The sequence below is a fragment of the Haliotis asinina genome, chromosome 3, assembly GCF_037392515.1.
Source record: "Haliotis asinina isolate JCU_RB_2024 chromosome 3, JCU_Hal_asi_v2, whole genome shotgun sequence".
Taxonomy (NCBI): Eukaryota; Metazoa; Mollusca; class Gastropoda; order Lepetellida; family Haliotidae; genus Haliotis; species Haliotis asinina.
The window spans coordinates 65,334,092-65,347,279 of NC_090282.1; the positions used below are offsets into that span (position 1 = coordinate 65,334,092).

Below are 13,188 nucleotides of genomic sequence, written 5' to 3' on the forward strand. Positions count from 1 at the left end.
CATCAAGACCATCTGGGCTGACACTGGTCTTCAGTAACCCATGTTTGTCATAAAAGGCAACTAAGGAATTGGATGGTCAGGCTCACTGACTTGGTTGACACATGTCATCACACTATCCATACTCTATCACTTACAGACGGCCGACGTACAGCATAAAACTAAACTCACTCACTCACTCAGTTGGTGCAAACTTAAAGGTCATTTTATAAATTTCTCGATGTACTATCATAAATCCTGAATGTACAGCTCTGTGACTCTGGAGCAGTACATACCGACTGCTGTCTGCCTGTGGAACTGGAACACTGTGATGTGATGCCTGAGCATATACAGTCGAGACAGCCTTTAGTGTTGTTGGCATGGAGATAGAAGGATCCTGCTTTACACTGGTTGCACAGCAACCCCTCAGCATTGGCCTGAAGCATAATGAATTCAAATATATCATGTCATATATTCTTGGAGGACAAATTAGAACAGCATGGAACTACACAATGCATGACAATGAGACATACGCATGCAGATGACCCCTTTCCTATGGCAGCAGCAATGGCTGTGTGGGTTGGATGGCTGACTGTGTGTGCTGGCAATTGGTGCCTTACTCTGAGAGTGTGGGTTTGAATCCCTCCAAGGAGTACTAGAATCTCTACTTACTGAGAAAGTGTTACAAAAGATATAACATATGTACATATGATCACTTTTTAAAAGACATTGAAGTTATTGTGCATTCAAAGCATTGTGTATTTGACAATTACTCTCATTTGCCAATCTCTACCATCTACAAATCATATCTGTCAGCTTAATGCAGGTGAAAAGCCTGAAATATTCCTGGCCTTAGACATCAGATACTTTGCTAAATCAATGGGCACATGTTTGGTGGTAACAAACTCACAATCACATTCTGAGATTCAAAGCCATGACTAACAGTGCATTAGATGCCAGTGGGACACACCTCTGATCAGTGAATGTTGGACCAGTCTCTAGTCTGACACTGACTGAAGAGTCCAGAAATCAGGGCACTGTCACCCACAAGAAGCAATAGATACCTTACAGGTACATTGACCCGATGCTTTGTCACAAACACTGGAGGTGGCGCCGATGCTGTTGCAGTTGCAGGAACTGCAGCCAAGGATGCTGAAGCCAGTGTATGTGTCGATACACTCGTCACACTTGATGCCCTGCACTCCTGTCTTGCAGAAACACACTCCTGTTGTACCATTACACCATGTCCGTAGGGACCCTGTGCCATTGCAGTTACATTCCTGTTAGCAGACAAGGTAGTGGTTGATTTTTTAAACATATTGACATCATAAACTGGACTTCATCAAATGATGTAAAGTATTCAAAATCAAACAAGTTGATTGGCAAAAGGCCCACTTAAATAACTGAATGTGTCTGCTCTTATATACAGTGGACTCTGTCTATACTGGCACCACTCAGGACCAAATAAAAATGCCGGTTTTGACAAAGTGCCGGTATAGGCAGTTTGCCTCTTAAAGAATAGGTCCTGAAATCGGCAGGTTTTTACTTCGAGCTGCCATAAACCAATCATATGTCATGGTGTTGATCTTGTCGAATTTGCTGTTCTCCAACACAAGCTTAGCTTGATCATTCATGTTAATTTCAAACTTCTTAAAGTATTCACCTCTCCTCTTCAAAATATCAGACACTGTCTGTCTGCCGATTCCATATGTTGATGCTAATGCTTTCTGTGTGAATCGAGGCGTTTTATCAAAATCTTCTATCAGCTGCACTTTTTGTTGAAGTGTCAACACACATCTTGCACATTTTGCGGGCCGAGACATTTTAGCAATACTGACTGTTGCACTACTGACATTAAACGATTTTACCTTAAATACCCTCCAATTACTCTATGTATGTGACACGTACCACTCACTAGTTAACAAGATACTGATTAACACTTCCCGTTTCTGAATAATATCGGGGAAATGTGTTGTTACAGTGCCCACTATTCATCACTCTATATAAGGGACACGTATCACTCACTAGTTAACAAGATACTGATTGACACTTCCCATTTCTGAATAATCTCGGGCAGTAACAGCGAATTGTGTTGTTACATCATTTGGACTGAACAGCATCTAAGGGTTGCGCCGTCTTTCATGTGCTGGTTTTTATGGATTTGTTTTCATAACAAATTGTTCGTTGGGACTGAAAAACAATGCCGCTATCGATAGTAGACAGATGCCGATGTTTACAGATGTTTCTATATGATAATTAAGTGCATTTCTGCCGGGACTGAAACTTTGTGCCGTTGTAGACAGAATGCCTATGTTTACAGAGGCAGATATTGCCAGAATCCACTGTATATTGACAGAACTGTTTCAGATAAGTCACAGAAATCTGTATTTCTAAACAGACAATGAAGAATTCCCTTGCATATGACTGGATGACAGAAGCTATACAATCAAACCATGTTGACACATTCAACATTAACTAGTGAGGTGGTAAAACATTTCTCTTATTGTTCAAACAGAATGTATCTTGGAATGTAGCACCAAACTTAAATTTATCAAACTTTGCTGCATATAATAAACATTTATGAAGCAGAAGTGAGCAGGATGGTGACAAAAGTAGACAGGAGACAGGTGAAGGTAATGTGATATGATGGTGGCCAAATGTGTCAAGATGGTGTTGAATGTGACAAGATGGTGGCTGAATGTGACAAGATGGTGGCTGAATGTGGCAGGATGGTGGTTGATTGTGATGGGATAGTGGCTGAATCTGATAAGGCAATGGTTGAATGTGACAGGGTGATGGTTGAATGTGACAGCATAGTAGTGGAATGTGACAGGATAGTAGTGCAATGTGAGAGGTAGGTTGTTGAATGTAACAGGATAGTAGTGGAATGTGACAGGGTTTTGGTTGAATGCGACAGGGTGATGGCTGAATGTGACAGGATAGGTGTGGAATGTGACAGGGTGGTGGTTGAATGTGACAGGATGGTGAATCAATGTGAAAGGAAGTGGATGACAATGAGAACACACTGACAAAAAAGGGTGACCAGACATGGAAGGACATGAAAAATGGTTACAGGAAGTAGATGGATGTGATAAAGTAGGTGATATTGTTGAGAAATAATGATTTCAGGAGTCCAAACATGACATATAGGCGGGTGATTGACCTTGCATCCAGTGGTTGCATTCCAACCCCAGGTGTTGAGGTTACACAGGTCACATCGGAGTCCAATAGTGTTAGGGGGACAGTTACACTGACCGGTCACCGCGTCACACACAGAATCGCTGGATGCACAGTTGCAGCCTAGATAAGAAGCAAGTGGACTATATAAAAAGTAAGTTTCTTCTCATATGACTGTAATGAAGCTTACATCCTACTGTGATCATTGCATTGCTGGAACTCTTCTCTACTCGCTATTGGTAGGTTGATTCATTTAAATAAGGAAAGACTGGTTGCAGTGACCAACCGACCAAGCCATCAATCATGTTTTCTGATAAGTGAACACGAACAATTTTGGAACACTTGTTTGCATTAACAATATTTTCCACCAGGTTGGTTTTGCCCATTACATTTCATAAATGCTACACTCTCATATCTTACAGACTCAAGGAAATGTATGTTCTTAAAATACTCGTCATCTTTTAAAGGTATGAAATTCTTAAAAATCCTGAAAGAGTTACATTTGTTTTCTTTATTTGTTGCACATTAACAAACATAACTAGGAACATTTGATAAATGAGGCTAACAGCAATTATTTTTGATAACCAATCAGCTGTAATGAACCAATCATCAATTATGAGATGTTAACCAATTCCTAACATTACCACTCACTATTGTTGGCAATAAATGTAGGTACTCTGTACTTGGCATCATTCTTAGCAAAAATTTAAATGTATCATGTTGATGAAATCTCCAGTCAAGGATAAACAAACCAGTGGTGGACATAATGAGCACCAGATTTAATAACAGGCGTGACAAGCTGGGGACCAATTGTAACCCAGGTCAACATTAGATTACTAGCATCAGAGTGCTTTCGAGATATTCCAATCTGGGTTCATATTATGATCTGGGTTAGATCTGGGATAGAACTGATCTTCAGTAACCTAGGCTTGTCATGAGAGGTGACTAACAGGACTGAATGGTCAGGCTTGTGAACAGAATGACCATGTTTACAGTTTATAGCTAGAATATTGCTGAGTGCGGCATTAAACAAACTCGTTCACTCACTCACCCAAATTGATGACAGGTAACAGAGAAAAGGAGACGTGTTCTGAAATCTTTGGTTTCATGTCTAATGTATTCCTGCTACAAGTCCATTAGTTTAGCTACAGTTGCTTAGCCAGATATTCCAACTTGTGATCTTAAATAAATTATGTTTACAACAAAAGACACTGTCTATGAGTTCCACCTACTTGAACACCCAGAGTCTGTGAGTTGGTAGAAGCCAGCACGGCACTTGTCACATGCCCTTCCTGTCACTCCGTCTTTACACTGGCACTGACCACCAAACGGATCACATGTCGCACCTGACCTCCCCAGTTGGTTGCAGTCACAACTTCGTGGTCCGTTCAGGTAGTAGCTCATCACTGAGAACAAGCCAGCCTTACAGATGCTCTCATCCGCAGTTCCATTCCTGAAGGTGCAAGGTCCACTCTTATTACAATTGTCAGAAACTTTAAATATTTTGATGTCTTATAGCAGCACTTGCTCGATGACAATGTTAGTACCTACACCAAAACATCAGACCCATTGCAATAAAGAAGTTGACTATCCATAGAACTTGGTTTTCCTTCATCTATACAACTTCTAAAATGGCTTTCAAAGAAGAATATAGAAGCAAGAATCCACAAAATATCTTGGCCATTTAAATATTCTGTCAGACAAAACACAAGTTCTGCTTGCAGTTTTTTTTAGATCAACAGCAGATTCAGCCTTGATAGTAAAATCATATCATAACTTGACTAACTGGATATGAGTGAAATATTGTTTGTAAGTGAAGCCTATACCACAGCTGTTTCTAATCTGAATCACAGGTATCACTTTTAAGTAATAACCTACATTCTGTGACCAAATACTGAATTGACAATACTCCAGAAACAAAGATTTGAAACAGACTTGCCCACCATAGTTGGATAACAAGTGTTAATGATAGTGGAAACACACCTGACAATTACTGTAGGAAAACAATGTGGACAATACTATGTATCACATGCAAAAGGTTTTGGTTTCCATATGTGTTATCATGATAGCAGAGAAAAATCTCTTCCAACACAGACTCACACAAAGACACAAACACATGCACACAGGTCAGCACAATTGTGACACTGCCACACTTCATATACATGTAACATTAGATGTTCCATGTTACATATATGAGGACAGTGTAAACAAACATACCTCATGTCGTTTTTGACCAAATCACACTTTTGGTCAAAGTCAGGACTCTTGAGTAGTGGTTCTGTGTTGGTGAGTTCAATGGGGACACAGATGAGTCGATCCTGTAAACAAGGTGTCATGGTAGGTGTCACAGGTGTCATGAACGCATGTGTTTGAATCAAACATGTCTTACTGTTGTTGCTGATAGACCATTTACATAAATACCTTGTTGTTATTTCTTCCAATACCATGTACCATTTGCAGTGTACGTTATTCCCAGAATACAAGGTAGCCTATTCATAATAACATATTTTATGATGAGCCACTTATGCTAAAAAATGTTACTTTCAGGAATACCAGGCTTTGTGACCAGACACTGTTATACAGAGAAAAAGATGAGAGTAAGTGACCCCCCTACTTTTCACATACAAAATCAATGACCTATCCTCCAGAACCTGTGTACAAAAATTGATGACCCCTCCTACCTCTCTGGAAGAAAATGGGGGAGCACCCCCCACTCAGGGGATTATGTCCCCTGTTCCATTGCATGTGATCTCCCTTGAACTTACCAAGTACAAAGTGCCAAGGACTATGAATGTAACCAGCTGAGTACTTGGTTGGAGAGTGGGGGTCCTGTAGCTGATGGTGTTCACAGTGCAAAAATCACCAGTACACTCCAAAAAGTATATGGTCATCGGCCGTGGATCATCTTCATGGAAAATATTGATAAACATACACATGAAATCAAACGAAGACATAAGCAGGTATCCAATATCACTTTTATGTTGCGAACTTGTCTGCAAATCATGATGTTAATGTATGTATGAGATTCATGTGATCAAAGATATGGAAACTGTGACTGAATTTTCTCTTTTGAATGTAAGTATTAACCCCCTGGATGCCGAGTTTTTTTCAGGCGCACATTTTCATTAGGTTTGAAAAGTGAACGTTGTGCGAGATTTGCGCTCGCGTGGTCCTGGATCTGCGTACGGCTATGAAATTGCACAGACATGTAGAATATTTAATTTCCTATCCGTTGGTATAAATATAATTGTGACTACCTCAGGGGTTTGAGAAATAGACACTGCTAAAAGTTGTTCAAAACTTTTGTGTGTGTTCAAAAACAGTAAATTTCTCAGTTTTTTATCGTACACCAATAAAAGCACTCTGCTACGATTTTTTTAATTTGGCATCTTTACGGAAAGTGTGAGCGAAGAAAATACAGCTTGATATCTGAACGACATAAGTGTATATGAAATGGATGTATGTGCTAATGCATAACGTCCTACTCACAAAATCAAAAATGACCTGCAATAAATGTCAAAAATCGATTTTCTACTATGACGTCAAACGTCGACAGAGAGGTCATGCACGTATAAAGGTAAGGGGGCATAACTCAGCTATGGTTTACATTAAGGTCAATGTAACTCCGATCACATGGAGAGAATTTGCTGTGGATATGGACAGTATATTTTCGTTATGTTTTGTTCACAGTGAACCAAACTATTCCAATACAAATTTTCCCAATGTGAGAGGATACCTTTTGGTAGTTTCACAATTTGTAAGAAAAGATGCAAGTGTACTACATCAAAAAGCAGGCAATAGCGATTTGGATGTCCCTATCCGGTACATATTTTAGTTCTTAGATTCCCATATTCTTCTGTTTGTGTATATGTATTTTTATTAATTTTCCATCATTATTAACGGAGTAACAGCCACATATTCAAACGTAATGAAATAACTGAAGATAATGCGACATTTTAGTTGACGTCACGGCATGTTTTGTGCATTTTGTGACGTCGGAAAAAGACTACTCTGGTTGCTGATTTTTATATATCTAACCTAATTTCTACTCAGTGTGTAAAAGATCTCGGCTTCTGCGTCAGAATTCAACACTTTTTAGCCAAAATATGAAATGAATGGTTTTATCACTGAAATAGTGTCCTGATTATATCAACAATTACACGGTTTTACTACATATCTTATTGTGAGCAACACGCGCACCTGTCTAGCATCAATTTAGCGTAAATGAAAATTTCACAACACCTGAATATTCATTGAGTATTCATTTAGGAAAAAGACTTTTCTTCTCATGATTATGAAATCAATTCCCTTCATAAGTATGCAATGAAAAGTACAAAGAGACCGCTTTTTCAGTAAAGAAGTATTAGAAAATGGACGTAAGGCTTGTCCAAATTAAGACTTGACCTGATTTATAATATTTTTAACAATTTCCGTATAAATATTGTTTGAGTTAGACATTCTGCCATCAGATATATTTTAATCGCATTTGAATTGACTTTATTATCGAAAAACAATGATAATGAATCATGAAACGTTTTGACAAACTCGCACCTGGTCAATTAATATTCATAATAGTTTTGTCTATAAAAACGACACAAACCAATACAATGAACAAGACAATTCCTTTAAATAGTAGTATGTGTGCCCCTACATTTGATAAAATGTACAAATCATTTTCATTAATATTATCCGTTTTACTTATAAGTTGGAAGTAAATCGCTGTTTATTAACCTGTTCATATGAAACTGCAATATTTGTCCCAACGTATTGAATATTGCACATGACGGGAACTAAAGCATATGTTGCAGTAATGGCTACGTGTGATCTTCCAACACTTGTGTAGAGGCTTAAAATGTGATGTAATACACTTACTGAGTCAATTTCCCATGTAAATATTATTCAAACAATCCAAAGCTTTCAAAGAATAAAAACGGATACCTTATATCCACACATGATATGGTGTTGAACATGGATATATGTAGATACTGAAATCAATTTCATGAAAAAATATCTGAACGATGCGCAAAATATACATCACAATACTAAAAGTGCAATCGGAATGGTATGGGCATTGTGTTTACTCTTGTTCAACCGACCTTCACCTCAAAGAAATTGCCTAATATGTGCAACAATGTTGACGTGTGACATCACTACCGATGACCGATTTCTTTCAAAATGGCGGCTTCGCTGAGAAGGGTACACAGGATTTTGAGACGACTTTTTGCTTGATTCAGGGATCTTTTGTATATAAATGTGAGATGTAAGTAATCAGAATTATTCTGACTATCTGTGTATTGTTATATGTTCTTATCGTTTACATTGTAAATGACGGAAGAAGCCAGAAATGCCGATAAGTACTGTTGTCGTTCTGCGTGATTTTGCGTCAGTCATGGCGTCAGGCTGCACTAAAAGTTTGACAGTTTCTTACGAATTACCAAATTATTTCATTGCATCTATTTTCAATTTGCTATTTTTTTGCCACGATACTCTTCCCCTGAATATACTAAGCGTATTGAGCCATTGTAAGCAATGATTAGAGAGCTGGATGTTGGAAAATTTCCGAAAATGCTACGCAGTGTAAAATTGAAATTTTTCTTTGTTTACATTTCAGTCAAGCGCTGTCTTTCGAGCACAGCGTTCGTTTTCAGACAAAGCATATTTCGTTTCGTTTTGTCTAGACAGTTGGTACTGGTGACAAAGACCATTTGTAATTTGATTCTAAGATGCATGGGGAGTTCAGTGATACATTTGTCGTAGCTAACTATGAAGTATACATGATGTAATAGGCTTCTCAATACCGGCCTTCTCGAAACGTGATTTTGTAAACACTATCCAATATGGCGGAAAGCGCACTTCGGCGTTCGTGTAAGTGTATTTTCGAAAACATCCCAACCGATTCTGGGTACATCGGTGACGTTTCAGAATTATCATTCCTGCTTACATGAAAACTTGATATCAGTGATCATTAATATGCTATTTTTGAAATTCATTACTTCCAGTAATTATCCGATTTTCACATTTCAAAACACACTGCTAATAACGCTGTGAATCTCGATTTTGTACAGTTTGAAAAATGGCGACATTTACGATGAAGCCTATTTTGAAAGGCGAGTTTAAGCACTTTAGCTTGGTCTGAGGTAATAGTGGATGGTATCAAGAAACTGGGAATTTTCCGCAGAATTCAAAACTGTGAAGTATTTATATATGCGTGGTATATTTAGAATTTTATTGGACTTCCAAGTGAGGTATGTAGAGGAAGGACATATATGTCCCTGTGGCATCCAGGGGGTTAATAGAGCAAATCATGCATAATTTACAGAAGCAAGTATATGTTTTTATCACTTACCTGAGAAGACTTGCATACTGGCTGTTGTGTTGGCAGGGGCTGAGTAACGAATCAGAATGTCACATGTCCCACTAAAAGTCGTCCCCCCTGGAAACACTATACTTGTCTTCATACTTGACTGAAATTTATAATGATAACAATAGTTGGTCACTTATATAACACTACACTCTACCCCTCATGGACATGTGCACACAACATAATGGACATTATGCTTAGTAACCCAAGCTGCCTGTGAGACGCTGCCCGTGAAAGTCTGTTGTAGAATAAAATTTCAGCAACCCATGAATGCCATAAAAGGCGACTATGCTTGTCATAAGAGGTGACTGACTGGATCAGATGATCAGACTCGCAGACTTGGTTGACAAATGTCATTGGTTCCCAACTGTACAGATTGATGCTTCTGCTGTTGATCACTGGACTGTCTTATCCAGCTGCGATTATTTACTGACTGCCACCACATGGCTGGAATATTTTGAGCGTGGCATAAAACTAAACTCACTCACTCTCAGATGCTTGAGGGTTTGTAGTCATATGACTTACACCACTGGGTACCCATTTTCTGCTGGGTGAAATTCAATCAAAATCCATACCAATATTTCTTCATCATCTTTGATCAATCATTTAACATTTGGTACAGTAAGGGGACAAGTTTTAGTGAGAGTGATTCATTAATTTAGGATATAAAGCCAAACATTTTTTTTGTAGTTCATTGTGTAAATGTACTGCAATATGTACCATACTGTGGTACCATACCATTTCACCCCAAGTCACAAGATATAGTTGAATTTACCATAAAGACATTAGTGCTAACAATAACCAAACTCAAGATTACTATTTGTGACCATCAGGATCATCTTGACAAACATTACCTGATAATCATCACTTTCTACCAAAGCATTCATCATTCTACAAAAGTAAAAGTAATTGCCTTACACAAACATCACCTCAATAAAACTCATCACCTTAATAATAATCATGTTAAAAAAAATCACCTTACACAAGTATCACCTTACACAGCATCACCTAATTCTAATTATCACAATAAACAATTGTTTTCAGTCATAAATATCAAAGTATATCACTATACCAGTCACTGATATATCACATAGATACAGATACCACAGCAATCATAATCAACCATCACAACAACAATCTGCATCGCCAACAGCAACATGACATTGCGCTATCTGCACTTTCCAACATTTTTGTCATCTTTTTCATTTCAAGTTGCATATACAATCAGAAAAAGTGACATGTGTTGGCAGTTACAAAGACAAGTTAACATACATAATTGTATGTACATGAGGGCACCTTTAGACTTCTTACAGGTATAACACACCAACAACACTGGACTAACCCAGAACTGTCATTTCCTTACCCCAAATTCCTGCTTTACATATCCACTTCCCATAAACCCAGGAATATCTCTGTGCTTCACAGCCCCGGGGCTGTCCTCAAAGTCTGTGTGGATGAAGTGGGCATCTGGGATGAAGAATCCTGGCACAACACTGGGTATGGGACAAAATGCTTGTACAAAGAAACTGTTCTAGTTGTGGCATCTATGAAAGCATGGACTTTAGTGTCCTTCAACGTTTCTACATGATTACTAAGTTTAATCTGACAAACCATGGCTCTTAGTGAACTTTTAGACCAACCCCAGGTCCTTCCTTCAGCTCAAATACAGACAGTGCTGTAAATGTTTGCAGTTAATAGTGGCCCACTCTTAATGGTGTCAGTTCATATTAGAGGCAGGCTTTTAATAGTGTCAGTTTATAATTTCTGCGTGTTATTGAGTATTTGATGCACAGGAATTCATATGGGACCGACTGCATCAAATGGAGTTTTCAAATGATAAATTTCTGTGCGTCAAATACACAATAACTCTCGGAAACTAACCAACACATGATATTTATCGACACTGTAAACTGAAAAGTAAACCAAAGGGTTTTACTGTCTGCACTAGTTTACATTGAGTATGGGTACAGCAGTGAAGTGTAATCAGTTGGCCATTTCAGCTGGTTCCCATGGTAGCTGGAGCTGCTTATTTGTGACGTCATTCTGACTTTATGTCACAATATGATTTGAATAATGTCACCACTGCAGATGACACAACAAAACAACTGTTTGTGATGTTTCTATGTGTTAATACCCACAAACAGTTTTGCAGTTTCTGAGGAAAGAATGCCATTTGATGTTTTTCAACCAATCAGATGACAGACCACAGTGACTTTTTGTTTACAATAGAGGCAGGCTCTTAACAGAGGCAGCTCATGATACAGGCAGGCCTTTAATAGAGGCAGCTGATGATACAGACAGGCCTTTCATAGAGTCAGCTCATGACAGAGGCAGGCCTTTAACAGAGGCAGCTCAAACTAGAGGCAGGTCTTTAATAGAGTCAGCTCATGATACAGGCAGGCCTTTAATAGAGTCAGCTCATGATACAGGCAGGCCTTTAATAGAGTCAGCTCATGATACAAGCATGCCTTTAATAGAGTCAGCTCATGATACAAGCAGGCCTTTAATAGAGTCGGTTCATGATACAGGCAGTGCTTTAATAGAGTCGGTTCATGATACAGGCAGTGCTTTAATAGAGTTAGTTCATGATACAGGCAGCCATTCAATAGAGGCAGCTCATGATACAGGCAGTCCTTTGATAGAGTCAGCTCATGATACAGGCAGGCCTTTAATAGAGTCAGCTCATGATACAAGCAGGCCTTTAATAGAGTCGGTTCATGATACAGGCAGTGCTTTATTAGAGTTAGTTCATGATACAGGCAGTGCTTTATTAGAGTTAGTTCATGATACAGGCAGTGCTTTATTAGAGTTAGTTCATGATACAGGCAGTGCTTTAATAGAGTCGGTTCATGATACAGGCAGTGCTTTAATAGAGTCGGTTCATGATACAGGCAGTGCTTTATTAGAGTTAGTTCATGATACAGGCAGCCATTCAATAGAGGCAGCTCATACTGGAGGCAAGGTTTTAATAGAATCAGCTCATAATGGGGGCAGACTTTTATTACAGTGAACTCATAATAGTGACAGGCTCTTAATAGAGTCAGTTCTTAGCGTCAGCTCCTGATAGAGTCAGGCTCTTAATAGAGTCTGATCAAAATACAGGCAGGATTTTTAGAGTCAACTGATAGAATTCACTTATATGATGTTTAAAGATTACTATTTATTAAACATAGGCCTCATAATGGAGGTTTTCTTGAGTCAGCACCTAATAGAATCATTCTCTTAATGGATTTATCTCCAAATAGAGGCAGGTTCTCGTTAGATTTATCTCAAACTTGAAACAGACTCTTAATAGGTTCTTAGTAGAGTCAACTGACAGAAGTCATTATTATTACGTAACATTACACTGAAAACATCAGCTCAAAACTCCAACATCTGAAAAGCACAGCCAATTTGCTCATCAGACTGAATGTGATGAGTAGCATATTTTTTTATTCAGAAAGACCTAATCAAGAGAATGAGTCAATACAACTTCTTTTAAGCCTTGTAAACACACAAGGACTGGCACAACAAACCAGTGGTTGATACTACGAACATTTTCAGTTTTCATTTTCAGTTAGTTGAGATTTAGTGTGGAACTGGGGTTGGTCTGCTTAGTTTCCTATGCTCAGAGAAGGAAGTGGCTGAGGTGTTCCTATTTCATATTTTTCTTTTTAAGGCACAAATACGCACAT

At 38.5% G+C, this 13,188-nt stretch overlaps 1 protein-coding gene across 1 annotated transcript in view; it reads right to left on the bottom strand.

Annotated features, from left to right (window-relative positions):
• LOC137276987 (laminin subunit beta-1-like) overlaps positions 1–13,188 on the bottom strand; it is a 72,143-nt gene that overhangs the window by 39,958 nt on the left and 18,997 nt on the right. The window contains exons 11-18 of the mRNA XM_067808643.1: positions 10,878–11,007; positions 9,500–9,617; positions 5,919–6,058; positions 5,371–5,471; positions 4,386–4,606; positions 3,140–3,276; positions 1,041–1,256; positions 273–413 (exon numbers count right to left, since the gene is read on the bottom strand). Coding sequence (XP_067664744.1) covers positions 273–413; positions 1,041–1,256; positions 3,140–3,276; positions 4,386–4,606; positions 5,371–5,471; positions 5,919–6,058; positions 9,500–9,617; positions 10,878–11,007 — 1,204 coding nt within the window. The remainder of the gene's footprint in view (positions 1–272; positions 414–1,040; positions 1,257–3,139; positions 3,277–4,385; positions 4,607–5,370; positions 5,472–5,918; positions 6,059–9,499; positions 9,618–10,877; positions 11,008–13,188) is intronic.